Genomic DNA, 13,032 nt, shown 5'->3' on the forward strand with positions numbered 1-13,032 from the left:
AGGTAAAACATTTTCTGCCCTTTTAAAGCAATGTTCTACCTCAAAGAAAGAATCATTTGCAATCCCGTACTGTGCTATCTGTATGCTCTCTTATACTTTCTCCCCTGCTTAGGAGCTGTGGTGTGATCCGACCATGTCCCTGTACAGACAGAAGCAGCCATTACACAGTACATAGACGGGGAACCTTTATCGGATTATCTCAACACAGGAACATTTTTTTTAATCACATCCAATTGTGGAACTCATTTTTATTTGAATAAAATGTACTTTGTTAGTGAGACGACCCCTCTAAATGTTTGTCCATGCCATGATGCACCGTGAACCTGTACGTGGTTTTACCAGTCATTCTGTGCTGCAAGAGTCCCTTTATATTTCAAATTCCACAAACTCCAGACCATTGCCCTACTAAAATTTATTAGGAAGAAAAATTGGTCTGATGTAAAAAAGAATGCAGTTCCTTAAAGGCCCCGTCACACTAAGCAACATAGCTAGCAACATCGCTAGCAACATCGCTGCTAACGAACAACTTTTGTGACGTTGCTAGCGATGTTGCTGTGTGTGACATCCAGCAACAACCTAGCCCCTGCTGTGAGGTCGCTGGTTGTTGCTGAATGTCCTGGGCCATTTTTTAGTTGTTGCTGTCCCGCTGTGAAGCACAGATCGCTGTGTGTGACAGCGAGACAGCAACAACTGAATGTGCAGGCAGCAGGAGCCGGCTTCTGCGGAGGCTGGTAACCAATGTAAACATCGGGTAACCAATAAGCCCTGTCCTTGGTTACCCGATATTTACCTTTGATACCAGCCTCAGCCGCTCTCACTGTCAGTGCCGGCTCCTGCTCTGTGCACATGTAGCTGCAGGACACATCGGGTTAATTAACCCGATGTGTGCTGTAGCTAGGAGAGCAGGGAGCCAGCGCTAAGCATTGTGCGCTGCTCCCTGCTCTGTGCACATGTAGCTGCAGCACACATTGGGTAATTAACCCGATGTGTGCTGTACTAGGAGAGCAGGGAGCCAGCGCTCAGTGTGCGCTGCTCCCTGCTCTCTGCACGTGTGGCTGGTCACTGGTTGCTGGTGAGCTCACCAGCAACTCGTGTAGCGACGCTCCAGCGATCCCTGCCAGGTCAGGTTGCTGGTGGGATCGCTGGAGCGTCGCAGTGTGACATCTCACCAGCAACCTCCTAGCAACTTACCAGCGATCCCTATCGTTGTTGGGATCGCTGGTAAGTTGCTTAGTGTGACTGGACCTCATGTTAAAAATACAATATTTTGTTCCAGATAAAAAGCAATTATTTAAGGGGTTATCTGGGACTTTGGTCATTTTTTTTCCTAACGACCTGCTTGTGATGATCTCTGCTGGCTCAAGCAGTGGACTCTTTGGCTTGATTTCACCTCCCACAAACAGAGCAGCACCTTCCCTTCTGGTCTGCTCTGTCGACGGGGCGTCACTGCCGACATCATACTGATTGAGAGTTGGCTCCCCGCAGTTAGGCAGCAGGGAGCTAGCTGTCACTCAGGATGACATTGATAGAGACGCCCTGTCGATAGAGCAAAGAAGCTACTTTGATGACCTGATGTCACTGGAAGCAAGTGGGTTGGTCCATGACCCCTTGGAGCCAGCAGAAATCACGCTGCTTGGAACATGCAAGTAGTTAGCAACAAACTGATGGTAAGTTCTTAGCCCCATAGCAAAAATATAACCGATGTTTTGGATAACCCTTTTAATAGTGTCAGTCAGAGAATCCTTATAAGAAAACTATTTTCTGAGGAGTTCCTACCTCAAGCGCGATGTAGGCTTGGACACCATTTGTGCGGTGTAAACAGTCCAGACAGTTGATGCGAAAAGTTCCTTTCTGGACACTTTTTCCGAAAAGAAAAAGAAAGATTTGTTTTCAATATCAGTTTGGGATATTCTATGTGCTTTTTTTATTTTTAGGATAATACAAGTAAATATAATGCCTATTATTTAAATTTTTCCCACAAACAGCACCACATCTGTCTGCAGATTTTGTGTGGTAAAAAAAGAAATGGCCATGTCTTTCTAATTTTGCACAATGCCTTTAGTGAGTCTAAAGGGTGCTTTACACGCTGCGACATCGCTAGCGATCTTGTTAGCGATGTGACACGCCAGATCGCAGATAAGATTTGCCGAGATCGAACATAGGTCATTTTTGTAGCGCCAGTCACATGTGCGATCTCGGGAAATCGTATGTGCGATCTGGCATGTTACATCGCTAATGAGATCGCTAGCGATGTCGCAGAATGCAAAGCACCCTATATGCTGAGCTATGTCTGTTGGAGAAAAAGTGTGGCCAGAATTTGGAGCTACATTATTATTATTATTTAGCAAATATGATTTGTTTAGTTATTGTTACTTTTACGACATTGCTACAGCTGAGAGTTGGGAACTTCGCCTTCTTCAGCCTTTCATCTATAATTCAGCCTTTTAGACCTATAAACTAGTCATTCCATGAACTGTGAAATGATCCTGCTCTGTGATCCGGAGAGCCAGCCTCGTTATATAATGGAGACTTACGCTACCTCTTACTGATCAGCAATGCAGCAGATTCATCTCCAAGAACATTACCTGCTTTGTATCTGCATTGTGGTGATGCTGCACGGTGCTGCAGTTCATGCCCCTTTACTCACTGCCAACAAATAATAATGCTGAGAAGCCGCAGTTCAGACTGAAATTAGATTTTGAAAGTTTATATGAAGCATCTCCACTTATATTTAGCTCAGGCCATAGAAGAGGCAGCTCTCTCTAATGCTGTTATAGCAATGCAGTCCTCACTGCGCACAGAGACAGCGCGGATTTGGATCATACATTGTTCCTTCACTTAGGTTTTAACCCTTGGATGCCAATTTTAGATTCTACTGGCTCTTCCCATAGACATCACAACTAAATACTGTACATCTTGGGCTTTAAATGGTCAAATCCAATACAGTCTCTAATATTTACAGAATAATAGACCAGTCATGTGATCTGTTCATTGGGACACCTACGATCACCAGGGTCCCAAAGTCCCTTCTGTGAAGGCCAGATTTGCCACTAGGCAGATTGTGGGGGATGGAATTTATTGGAGAGAGGTTTTTTTTTTTTAAATCTCTCTTCATCCCCTTTCAGACTTCATAGCAAAACAGTCATAACAGAAGAAGAGAGGACCTAATGCCCACATCTGCTGTGCTCACATTACATACAATTACACATTATACTGGGATGAAAATTGCATTACACATAGTGGGGGAAAAGAAGAGGTGTTAGAGTGTGTAAAATATATTATTTATTTTACTCACTTATACGGCACCATTATTCCACAACGCTTTGCAGACATCATAATCATTGTCCCCATTGGGGCTCACTATCTAAATTCCCTATCAGCATGTTTTTGGAGTGTAGGAGGAAACCAAAGTACTTGAAGGAAACCCACAGAAACATACAAGCTCCTATGATATTGTGCTTGTGTTGTCCAGAGTACATACAGTTAGGTTACTGGCTCCCCAGCTTTGAAACGGGCTCTGGAACTCAACCCATGTCTTTGCAAGCAGATGATGGCTGTGATATTCAGCCATCATCTACAGTTGAAACCAGAGGTTTACATACATTATCTAAAAAGACACATCTGCATGTTTTTCTCACTATCTGACATGAAATCAGAATAAACCTTTCCTGTTTTAGGTCAACTAGGAACCAAAATTATTTATATTTGCCAAATGCCAGAATAATGAAAGAGAGAGAATGTTTTACGGCATTTTTATTACTTTCTGCAAAAGTACGGCAATGTGAGGAGACGTGTTTGTGGAGCTCTACTGCAAACACCCATGATAAATACCTGAACACCGCTGTTATCACTGCCTCAGCCGGCTGTCTGGAAGATAAGGTGGTGGGGACTTGTCTAGGGTGAGTCTGGTGGATGCAGAGCGGTGCCATGGTCCGTCGCAGGCAAAAAGATACTGGAGGCGGGAAAGTCCCCAGCTCTCAAGATGGTGCCATGATAAGGCAGGAAGCTGAGAAAGCTAATGCAGCCAGTCAGCAGAGGATGCAGATCGCGGCAAGGCTGGAGAAGTTTGCCTGGGTTCCAGAGGAATCACTTCAGCATATAGATAACAGAGGTGAGAATGGAGAGGAGGGGGAAGACAATGCCAGCTCTCATGAGATGGGGGATGGTGAAGAGCAGCAAGATAATACAGGAGAGGTGGAGAAAGCACATAGTGCAGAGGAGGCTACAGAAAACCCCACTTTAAAGGACGTTTTTGCAGTGGTGTTTTTTTGTAAAGAAGCTCTGACTACCCTGACAAAACAAGTTAAGGGATTACAGGCAGAGGTTGCTGGCATTAAGAAAGACCTCAAAAAAGCAGACCTGAGAACAGGAGCTGTGGAGGAAAGAGTGGGGATAACAGAGGATCATATTACAAAACTACAAAAGTCTGAAAAAACATTTGCACAGCAGATAGCTTAAATCATGGCAAAAAATGATGATATAGAGAATCGCTCTAGAAGGGATAACATCAGAATTGTCGGCATCCCTGAGAAAGTGGAAGGAAGAAACCCCACTGAATATGTAGAAGACTGGCTTAGGGAAAAAATTGGTGCTAATGTCTTTTCCAAGCTCTATTTATTATTATTATTATTATTATTATTATTGTTTATTTATAGAGCACCATTGATTCCATGGTGCTGTACATGAGGGGGTTACATACACAATACATATAAACGTTACAATAGACAGACAAGACTTCGTTTGGCACTCTTATTGGGGAACTTGGAATGGTGGATGCCTGGCGAGTGAGGAATGGGAGGGTATCCTGCTTCTCTTGTTATTCGGCTTCACATATCACTCTGTCCCGCATTGACATGGCTCGAGCTAGTGATCTGATGGATGCAATGATAGGCAAAGTGCAATATCTGACAAGAGTGATTTCAGATCATAGCCCAATTCTAGTGTCCATACGACGGGGGATCCTGACAGGGGGAAGGAGGGGAGAGTGGAAGCTTCATCCAGCATGGATCCGTCATATTAATATGAGGAATATAGAACGGGATCTCGGGGAATTCTTTATCCACAACGAGGGTAGCACTGGTCCCCTGGTGGTATGGGATGCGATGAAGGCATACCTCAGGGGGCTCCTGTTCAGGGATATCTGTAAACGTAAAACACAGACGAGGCAGGATGAGATAGATAGCCTGGAGGCCTTAGATAAGGCAGAGCTGGAAGCAATTCGGAGTAATACTACGGACGCGAAACAAAATCTTAGGCAGGTGCATGAACAGGTTAATAAGATGCTTTTGGAGAAGGCGGTAAGGAAGCAGGCATTCCAAAAATTGCATTTTTATGAAGAGGGAGAAAAAGTTGGTCATCTTATTGGTCATAGCTGCAGCTCAAAGGGGTAGTTCATTTGTGCATGGTATGGACACGGTGGAGGGGACACAGGTCACTGAGGTTGAGGAGATCCTTGGGGTCTTTAAAGATTTCTATCGCACACTATATTCTTCTAGCGGAGAGATGAGGGTGGAAGAGGTGGACTCATTTCTTGAGCGAGGTGAGCTTCCGGTGTTGTCTGTGGCGGATAGAGATAAACTGGAGTCACCTATTACTATTGATGAACTGGAGGGCGCACTGCATGGCATGAGCAATGACAAGGCACCGGGAGCAGACGGGCTACCGGTTGAAATTTATAAACAGTTAGAAGAAATCCTATTACCCAAACTATTGAAAGCCTTTGAGGTGGCGGAGGGGGAAGGTGTATTGCCTGGATTTATGAGAGAAGCAATAATAGTAGTAAATCCTAAGGAGGATAAAAATCCGAGGCTTCCAGACTCATGTAGACCAATCTCGTTATTAACTGCGGACGTGAAGCTTCTGGCTAAGGTGTTGTCAAACCAGCTGACTGGAGTTATATCTAACCTAATACATATGGACCAATCAGGGTTCATGGCCAATAGGTCGACAGTTGCTAAAATCAGGAGATTATATCTTAATCTACAGTTGCCGCCTGACAACCCTGGCCGGAGGGTGATCGCTTCGCTAGATGCTCAGAAAGCATTCGATAGTGTTGAGTGGGGGTATCTGTGGAAAGTGTTACAACATATGGGTTTTGGCCCATAGTTTGTAAAGTGGGTGCAGCTGTTGTATAATAGGCCTACTGCTAAAGTCAGGGTATGTGTGCATGTTGCTTTTTACCTGCTTTTTACCTGCTTTTTTGCTGCTTTTTCTTCTGCGCTGTTTAATGCCAAAATGGATGTGTTCTTCTATTCAAGCAAAGTCTATGGGAATTTGGGTTTCTTGTTCACACTATGTTGTTCAAAATGCTGCCTTTTTGTGGCAGAACTTTGGTCAAAAACTCAGCTTTTCAAAGAAGCAACATGTCAATTATTTTTGCCATTTGGGTTTTGCACTGCAAAGCTGAGTTTTTGACCAAAGTTCTGCCACAAAAAGGCAGCATTTTGAACAACATAGTGTGAACAAGAAACCCAAATTCCCATAGACTTTGCTTGAATAGAAGAACACATCCATTTTGGCATTAAACAGCGCAGAAGAAAAAGCAGCAAAAAAGCAGGTAAAAAGCAGGTAAAAAGCAACGTGCGCACATACCCTTAGAGTTAACGGTATGACCTCCTCAGCGTTTGAGTTGCAACGGGGAACGAGACAGGGCTGCCCACTATCGCCGCTCCTATTTGCTATTGCAATAGAGCCTCTGGCGGCGGCCATTAGGAAATCGAAGGAGATCCATGGATTTAGGTATGGGCATTTAGAGGAGAAAATAGCTCTTTATGCTGACGATTTATTACTTTTCTTGGGGGATCCGTCAGCCTCATTGGATCATGCCATGCAGATAATAGAGAAATTTGGAGAAGTTTCGCGACTGACCATTAATTGGTCTAAATCGAGCCTCTTTAAAGTGGATGGGGAAGTAACATGGACAAATGATGATACTGGGGCTAACAAATTGAAGAGTGTGGACGAATTTAAATATCTAGGTGTCCAGATATCTCTGCCAGTAGAAAAATACATACAGGTGAACATATGGCCGCTTCTTAAAAAATTGAGAGCCAAAGTGGATGCCTGGAACAAGCTACATTTGTCAGTTGTTGGAAGGGTTAATTTACTAAAGATGGTAGTAATGCCTAAACTCCTATACATACTGCACAATGCCCCTGTTTGTATTTCAAAGAAAAGATTTAAAGGGATAAACTCGCTGTTTACGGACCTGGTGTGGGGTAAAAAGCAGCCTAGGGTGCGATGAGAGACTTTACAAAGGCCGAAAGATGAGGGGAGTCTAGCAATCCCAAACCCGGAATTGTATTACATGGCGGCGGCCGTCACAAAGCCCTAATCTCAATCCAATTGAAAATTTATGGGCAAAGCTGAAAAGACAGGTGCAAGCAAGGCGACCTACAAACATAGGTAAGTTACATCAGTTCAAGAGGAATGGGCCCAAATTCCTACCAACTATTGTGAGAAGCTTGTGGACGGATATCCAAAATGTTTGAACCAAGTCATACAGTTTAAGGGCAATGGTACCAAATACTAATGAAATGTATGTAAACTTTTGAATTTGCAGAAAGTAAAAAAAAATGTCTGATTTCATGTCAGATAGTGAGAAAAACATGGAGATGTGTCTTTATAGAGAGTGGATGTAAACTTCTGGTTTCAACTGTACCTCTAACAGCCGCATGGCAGGGGGGCGCATTATTCTATGTGCCCATGATCATCAGGGTTTCCTGAATAACAACGTGCCTGTCATGACGGTACTCTTATAAACACAAGCTTCTGGGAACAAAAATAGGAACAAAGTATCAACTTCTGGCTAGTGTTCTTAGAATACTGTGATTCTTGCCACATACAAGATTACTGCTTTATAGTAGCTGTGTATAGCAGCAGGTTCAAGTCACCTACAGGGACTAATATATACAGTAACATATACAGTGAAAAGAATTTTTTTTCTAAGAATATGAAAAATATATTATATATATATATATATATATATATATATATATATATGTATATATAGTATATACTGTATATATACATATAAAAAAGTTCACATCACCCAATTTTTCCATAATTACAAATTAATAAATAAAATAAAATATATGTGTATTGTTACAAGTGAAAAACTCAATCTACCAAAATATTTCAAATTTATTAATGAGAATTTTTTTTTATAAAACTGTCATCTCAGGGCACAAAAACAAGCTCTAGCACAGCACTGTCAACCAGAAATTGTAAAAAAATATTTGCTTGTTTTCTGAGACCTATGCACACTTGGCCAATTAGGCACTACTGTAAGAAAATTAAGGGCTAGTGGTGACCTATTGAGCATTATTTTCCAGAGTACATAGGCCCCTAAGGCCTTGTTCAACCGAACGTCCAAATCGGACAAGAGCAATCCAATAAAAAAAGGGGAGACGAAGCCTGCTGTGCAATACTGGATTGCTGATGCTGATCAGCTGCAGCGGTTACATGACAATGTCCCATGACTGCCTAAGGACACAGCACCAACATTAGAGGAACGCTACTGGTCCGAGATGTAAATGTATTTTTTTCCATTTTCCCATGGCCAATTTAGCCGTTAAAATGGTTTTAGAGGTTTTGTATGTTATTTGTTTTTTTTATGTAACATTATTTAGATATAGCGTTACCGTGTCGTTAAGTTCTCCCCCTTGGCGAAGACCCCAAGCTCCTCCATGTTCAGCTTTAGCTGAGGCTTCAGTAAGTGCTCAAGCTTTTCTATTTTCCCTCCTTTCACAAGTTGGTGGTAATCGAAATTTATCATTGGCACATCCTCTGCATGCAAAGACGCCCACAGGAGCTTCTGCAAGAAAACATTAATACATGTAGGGGAGAGTGCTTTATCATTCAGAATTTCTGCAAAAAAAAATATAAATAAATAAATTACTGGCAAAAAAACTAACCAGATATTAGTTGGCTCCATAATAATATATAAAACAATGATTTTTGTATGACATGTTCTACTTTCTGATGGTTTTTTTTGCTACAAATACAGGAATTAAAAAATGAATAAAAATCTAAAAGGAAAAAAAAACCTAAATAAAAATGTGGGTGAAATGCGGTTTTCCCACTTCATTTATGATACACGCACAGGATACACCATATGTGTCTGACAGAATATGGAGCACTGGGAGCCACGGACAACCATCTGCCGGTGGCCCCTGCACCCTAAGGCTGTGTGCGCACTTTGCGTTTTTACCTGCGTTCTGCAGCGTTTTGAACTGCAGCGTTTTCATGCCAAAAGGAATGCGTTTTGATTTTCAAACAAAGTCTATGGGAAAAGTGGATTTCTTGTGCGCACTTTGCTGTTAAAAACGCTGCGTTTAATTTGCATAATTTTGGGCAAAAACTCAGCGTTCAAAGAAGCAGCATGTCAATTGTTTTTGCCATTTGGTCTGCGTTTTGCTCACATTGAAGTCAATGAGAGGTTGTAAAAAGCAAGTAACATCAAAATTCCAGCGTTTTACCTGCTTTTTGGCTGCAGAAAGCATGCGTTTCTGACATCAAAATAATGGAATGATATGTCCCTTTACACACACACATAGTCCGACAATTAAATTAATGAAAAATATTATTTTACTGTTATTTTAGCCATAAATATTATAAAACCGCTATAATTATATTAAATATAACTATTTTCGTTATGATTTAAATAATTATATGTTTTCATTTTTTTTTTCTTTTCCTTTTTTCATAGTGTTTGTATGTTAAAACTTTATTTAGTAGTGTCTTTGTAGCAAAACGCATCTGACTTTAACCCATTCAGCCCCCGGGCACTTTCCGTTTTTGCTCCCCTTCTTCCGAGAGCCGTAACTTTTTTATTTTTCTGTCAATCTTGCCATATGAGGGCTTGTTTTTTGCAGGACGAGTTGTACTTTTAAATGAAACCATACGTTTTACCATATAGTGTACTGGAAAACGGCAAAAAAATTCCAAGTGCGGAAAAATTGCAAAAAAAGTGTGATCGTACAATAGTTTTTGGGATATTTTATTCACCGTGTTCACTATATGGTAAAACTATGTGATGCCTCAGGTCAGTGGGAGTTTGTAGACACCAAACATGAATAGGTTTACTTGTATTTAAGGGGTTAAAAAAAATTCACAAGCTTGTCCAAAAAAAGTGGTGCACGTTTTGCCATTTTCCAAAATCCGTAGCGTTCTCATTTTTTGGGATCTATGGCTCAGTGATGCCTTATTTTTTGCGTCTCGACCTGACGTTTTTAACGGTACCATTTTTGCGCAGATGTTATGTTTTGATCGCCTGTTATTGCATTTTGCGCAAAATTTGCGGTGACCAAAAAACGTAACTTTGGCGTTTGGAATTTATTTGCCGCTACGCCGTTTACTGATCAGATTAATTGATTTTATATTTTGATAGATCAGGCATTTCTGAACGCAGCGATACCAAATATGTGTATATTTTTTATTTTTTTAACCCTTTAATTTTCAAAGGGGGGTGATTTGAACTTTTAGGTTTTTTTTATTTTTTTTAATTTTTTAAAACTTTTTTTAACTTTTTTTTTTTATTTTACTAGTCCCCCTAGGGGGCTATAGCGATCAGCAATCTGACCGCTCTGCACTATCTGCTGATCACAGCTACAGAGTTGAGAACTGCAGATTTGGTGCTTCACTTTCAATGCCGGCTGTATTCCGGCATTGAGAGGAAGTGACTCATGTTAGCTACAGGCGTCATCACATGACCCTGTGCTACCATGGCAACCACCGAAAGTCACGTGATCATGTCACGTGACTTCCGGTGGGGGCGGGGTAAGTGACTGTCATGGCGGCGCGCATATATATCTCGCTGCCAGATTTTGGCAGCGAGATGTAAGCGGATAATGGCCACGGGTGGAAGCGATCCACCCGCGACTAGCAGGTACACATGTCAGCTGTTGACCATGGCAGGGGTCGGGGATTAAATGCACACGATCCATGACGTACCTAGTACGTCATGGGTCGTTAAGGGGTTAAGCAATTGAAAAGCTTGTAAAACGCGGTAAAAACACAGCTAAAAAGCGGTAAAAACGCACGCGTATTTATAGCATTTTTGTGGTCAAAACCAACTTTGGCAAAAACCATTTCTGCCAGAGGGTGCGTTTAAAACTGCAACAACCTCGACGCTAAGTGCGCACATTGCCTAAAGAAAGTATATAAAGAGGTGTTCACATCTAAGTAAAAATCTAACGGTGCATTTAGACGGGAAGATTGCGGCTCGTTGTCAATCTGATATTGAGGACGATGACAACAGATCAGAACAAGACGATCATTCTGTCCCATACAGTATTATTCTCTATTACACAGACAATGTGCTGACGATTGGAATTATTTTTATTTTTTATATAACATACATAATCTGTTCTCCCAACGAATTATCGTTTTGCCTATTCGCTGACTGATCACCACCATGTTTACACAGGCCATAACTGGGAATGTGCGTTCTTACAAATGCTCGTCCACCGATTCTCAGCCTGTAGATGGAATACAAATGGAGTTCCAGAAACTACATGCCATACAACCAGAGGATTTCTTAATATTACTTACCTTAAAGGCACGACTTAAAACCTCTTCCCCTCCTTTACTTCTCAGAAGATTAACAATGACTTGCTTTCCATATTGTTCTTTTAATAACATCATATGTCTACAGTAGTAAGAGAAGAAATCATTAGTATGATAATGTCCAGTTCAATCTCCGAATATAGAAATGTGATGTAACCCAAAGTATACAACATCTGATATGTGCAAACGCTCAGACTCTCCCGAGCAAAGCCTTAAAGGGAATCTGTCGACAGATTTATGCCACCTAATCCGAGAGCAGCATAATGTAGGGGCAGAAGCCCTTAATTCAGCAATAAGTCACTTAATGGGCTGCTTGCTGTAGTTTTGATCAAATATTTTATCAGCAGAAGATTATTACTGGAGGACTAGTAACCCTTCTGCCATGTAGTCCTCAATCTCTGTATAACCCAGATCCACCATTAGGGTATGTGCGCACGTTGCTTTTTACCTGCTTTTTTGCTGCTTTTTCTTCTGCGCTGTTTAATGCCAAAATGGATGTGTTCTTCTATTCAAGCAAAGTCTATGGGAATTTGGGTTTCTTGTTCACACTATGTTGTTCAAAATGCTGCCTTTTTGTGGCAGAACTTTGGTCAAAAACTCAGCTTTGCAGTGCAAAACCCAAATGGCAAAAACAATTGACATGTTGCTTCTTTGAAAAGCTGAGTTTTTGACCAAAGTTCTGCCACAAAAAGGCAGCATTTTGAACAACATAGTGTGAACAAGAAACCCAAATTCCCATAGACTTTGCTTGAATAGAAGAACACATCCATTTTGGCATTAAACAGCGCAGATGAAAAAGCAGCAAAAAAGCAGGTAAAAAGCAGGTAAAAAGCAACGTGCGCACATACCCTCATACAGAGATCAGCATTTAGAGAACTGGTAGATCTGCAGCAGATAAAGCACAGTGTTTATCAAATCTGCAGCAAGCAGCCCAGTAAATGATACATCACTGAAATCAGGGTCTCTGCCCCTTCATCATGCTGGTCTCAGAACGGCAGCAAAAACCTCGTGAACTTTTAACAGTCCAATAAAGATAGATGTACCATATGCTTTTTTGTGCTTCAAAACCATTTATAAATATCATATAGCAAAAATACAGGCATATTGACACATGTGCCAGCAGCTCTATCCGCACGTCTTGATTCACGGCTGTGTAAATTCACACACACTCACTATACTGGTGAAGTTCAAAGTCTAAACATTAGGGCACGCCGCTGCTTTCATCAGGGGCAGGATCTCCTGAAATGTTGCACAGAATGTGCAGACTTCTAATTCCAGTCTAACCCAAACCAGGTGTAGAGGTTCCACTTTAATTGTGAGAAATATCAAGTCCAAGTTTTACAATTTAAGGCCTGCGCCACACATCCGTGCTGCCGGCACGTGTTTGTCATTTTTTACACGTACCGGCGGCACGGAGACACTTTAACCAATGCTACCCTATTGTAGCTGGCACACACACGTAAA

The 13,032-nt window shown here is 41.6% G+C and overlaps 1 protein-coding gene across 1 annotated transcript in view; it reads right to left on the minus strand.

The window, feature by feature from the left end:
* SYNJ2 (synaptojanin 2) overlaps positions 1-13,032 on the minus strand; it is a 266,841-nt gene that overhangs the window by 117,023 nt on the left and 136,786 nt on the right. Inside the window, exons 7-9 of the mRNA XM_075339649.1 lie at positions 11,554-11,650; positions 8,643-8,815; positions 1,777-1,858 (exon numbers count right to left, since the gene is read on the minus strand). Of these exons, the coding sequence (XP_075195764.1) occupies positions 1,777-1,858; positions 8,643-8,815; positions 11,554-11,650 (352 nt within the window). The remainder of the gene's footprint in view (positions 1-1,776; positions 1,859-8,642; positions 8,816-11,553; positions 11,651-13,032) is intronic.

This window comes from Anomaloglossus baeobatrachus, chromosome 3 (genome assembly GCF_048569485.1).
Source record: "Anomaloglossus baeobatrachus isolate aAnoBae1 chromosome 3, aAnoBae1.hap1, whole genome shotgun sequence".
Taxonomy (NCBI): domain Eukaryota; kingdom Metazoa; phylum Chordata; class Amphibia; order Anura; family Aromobatidae; genus Anomaloglossus; species Anomaloglossus baeobatrachus.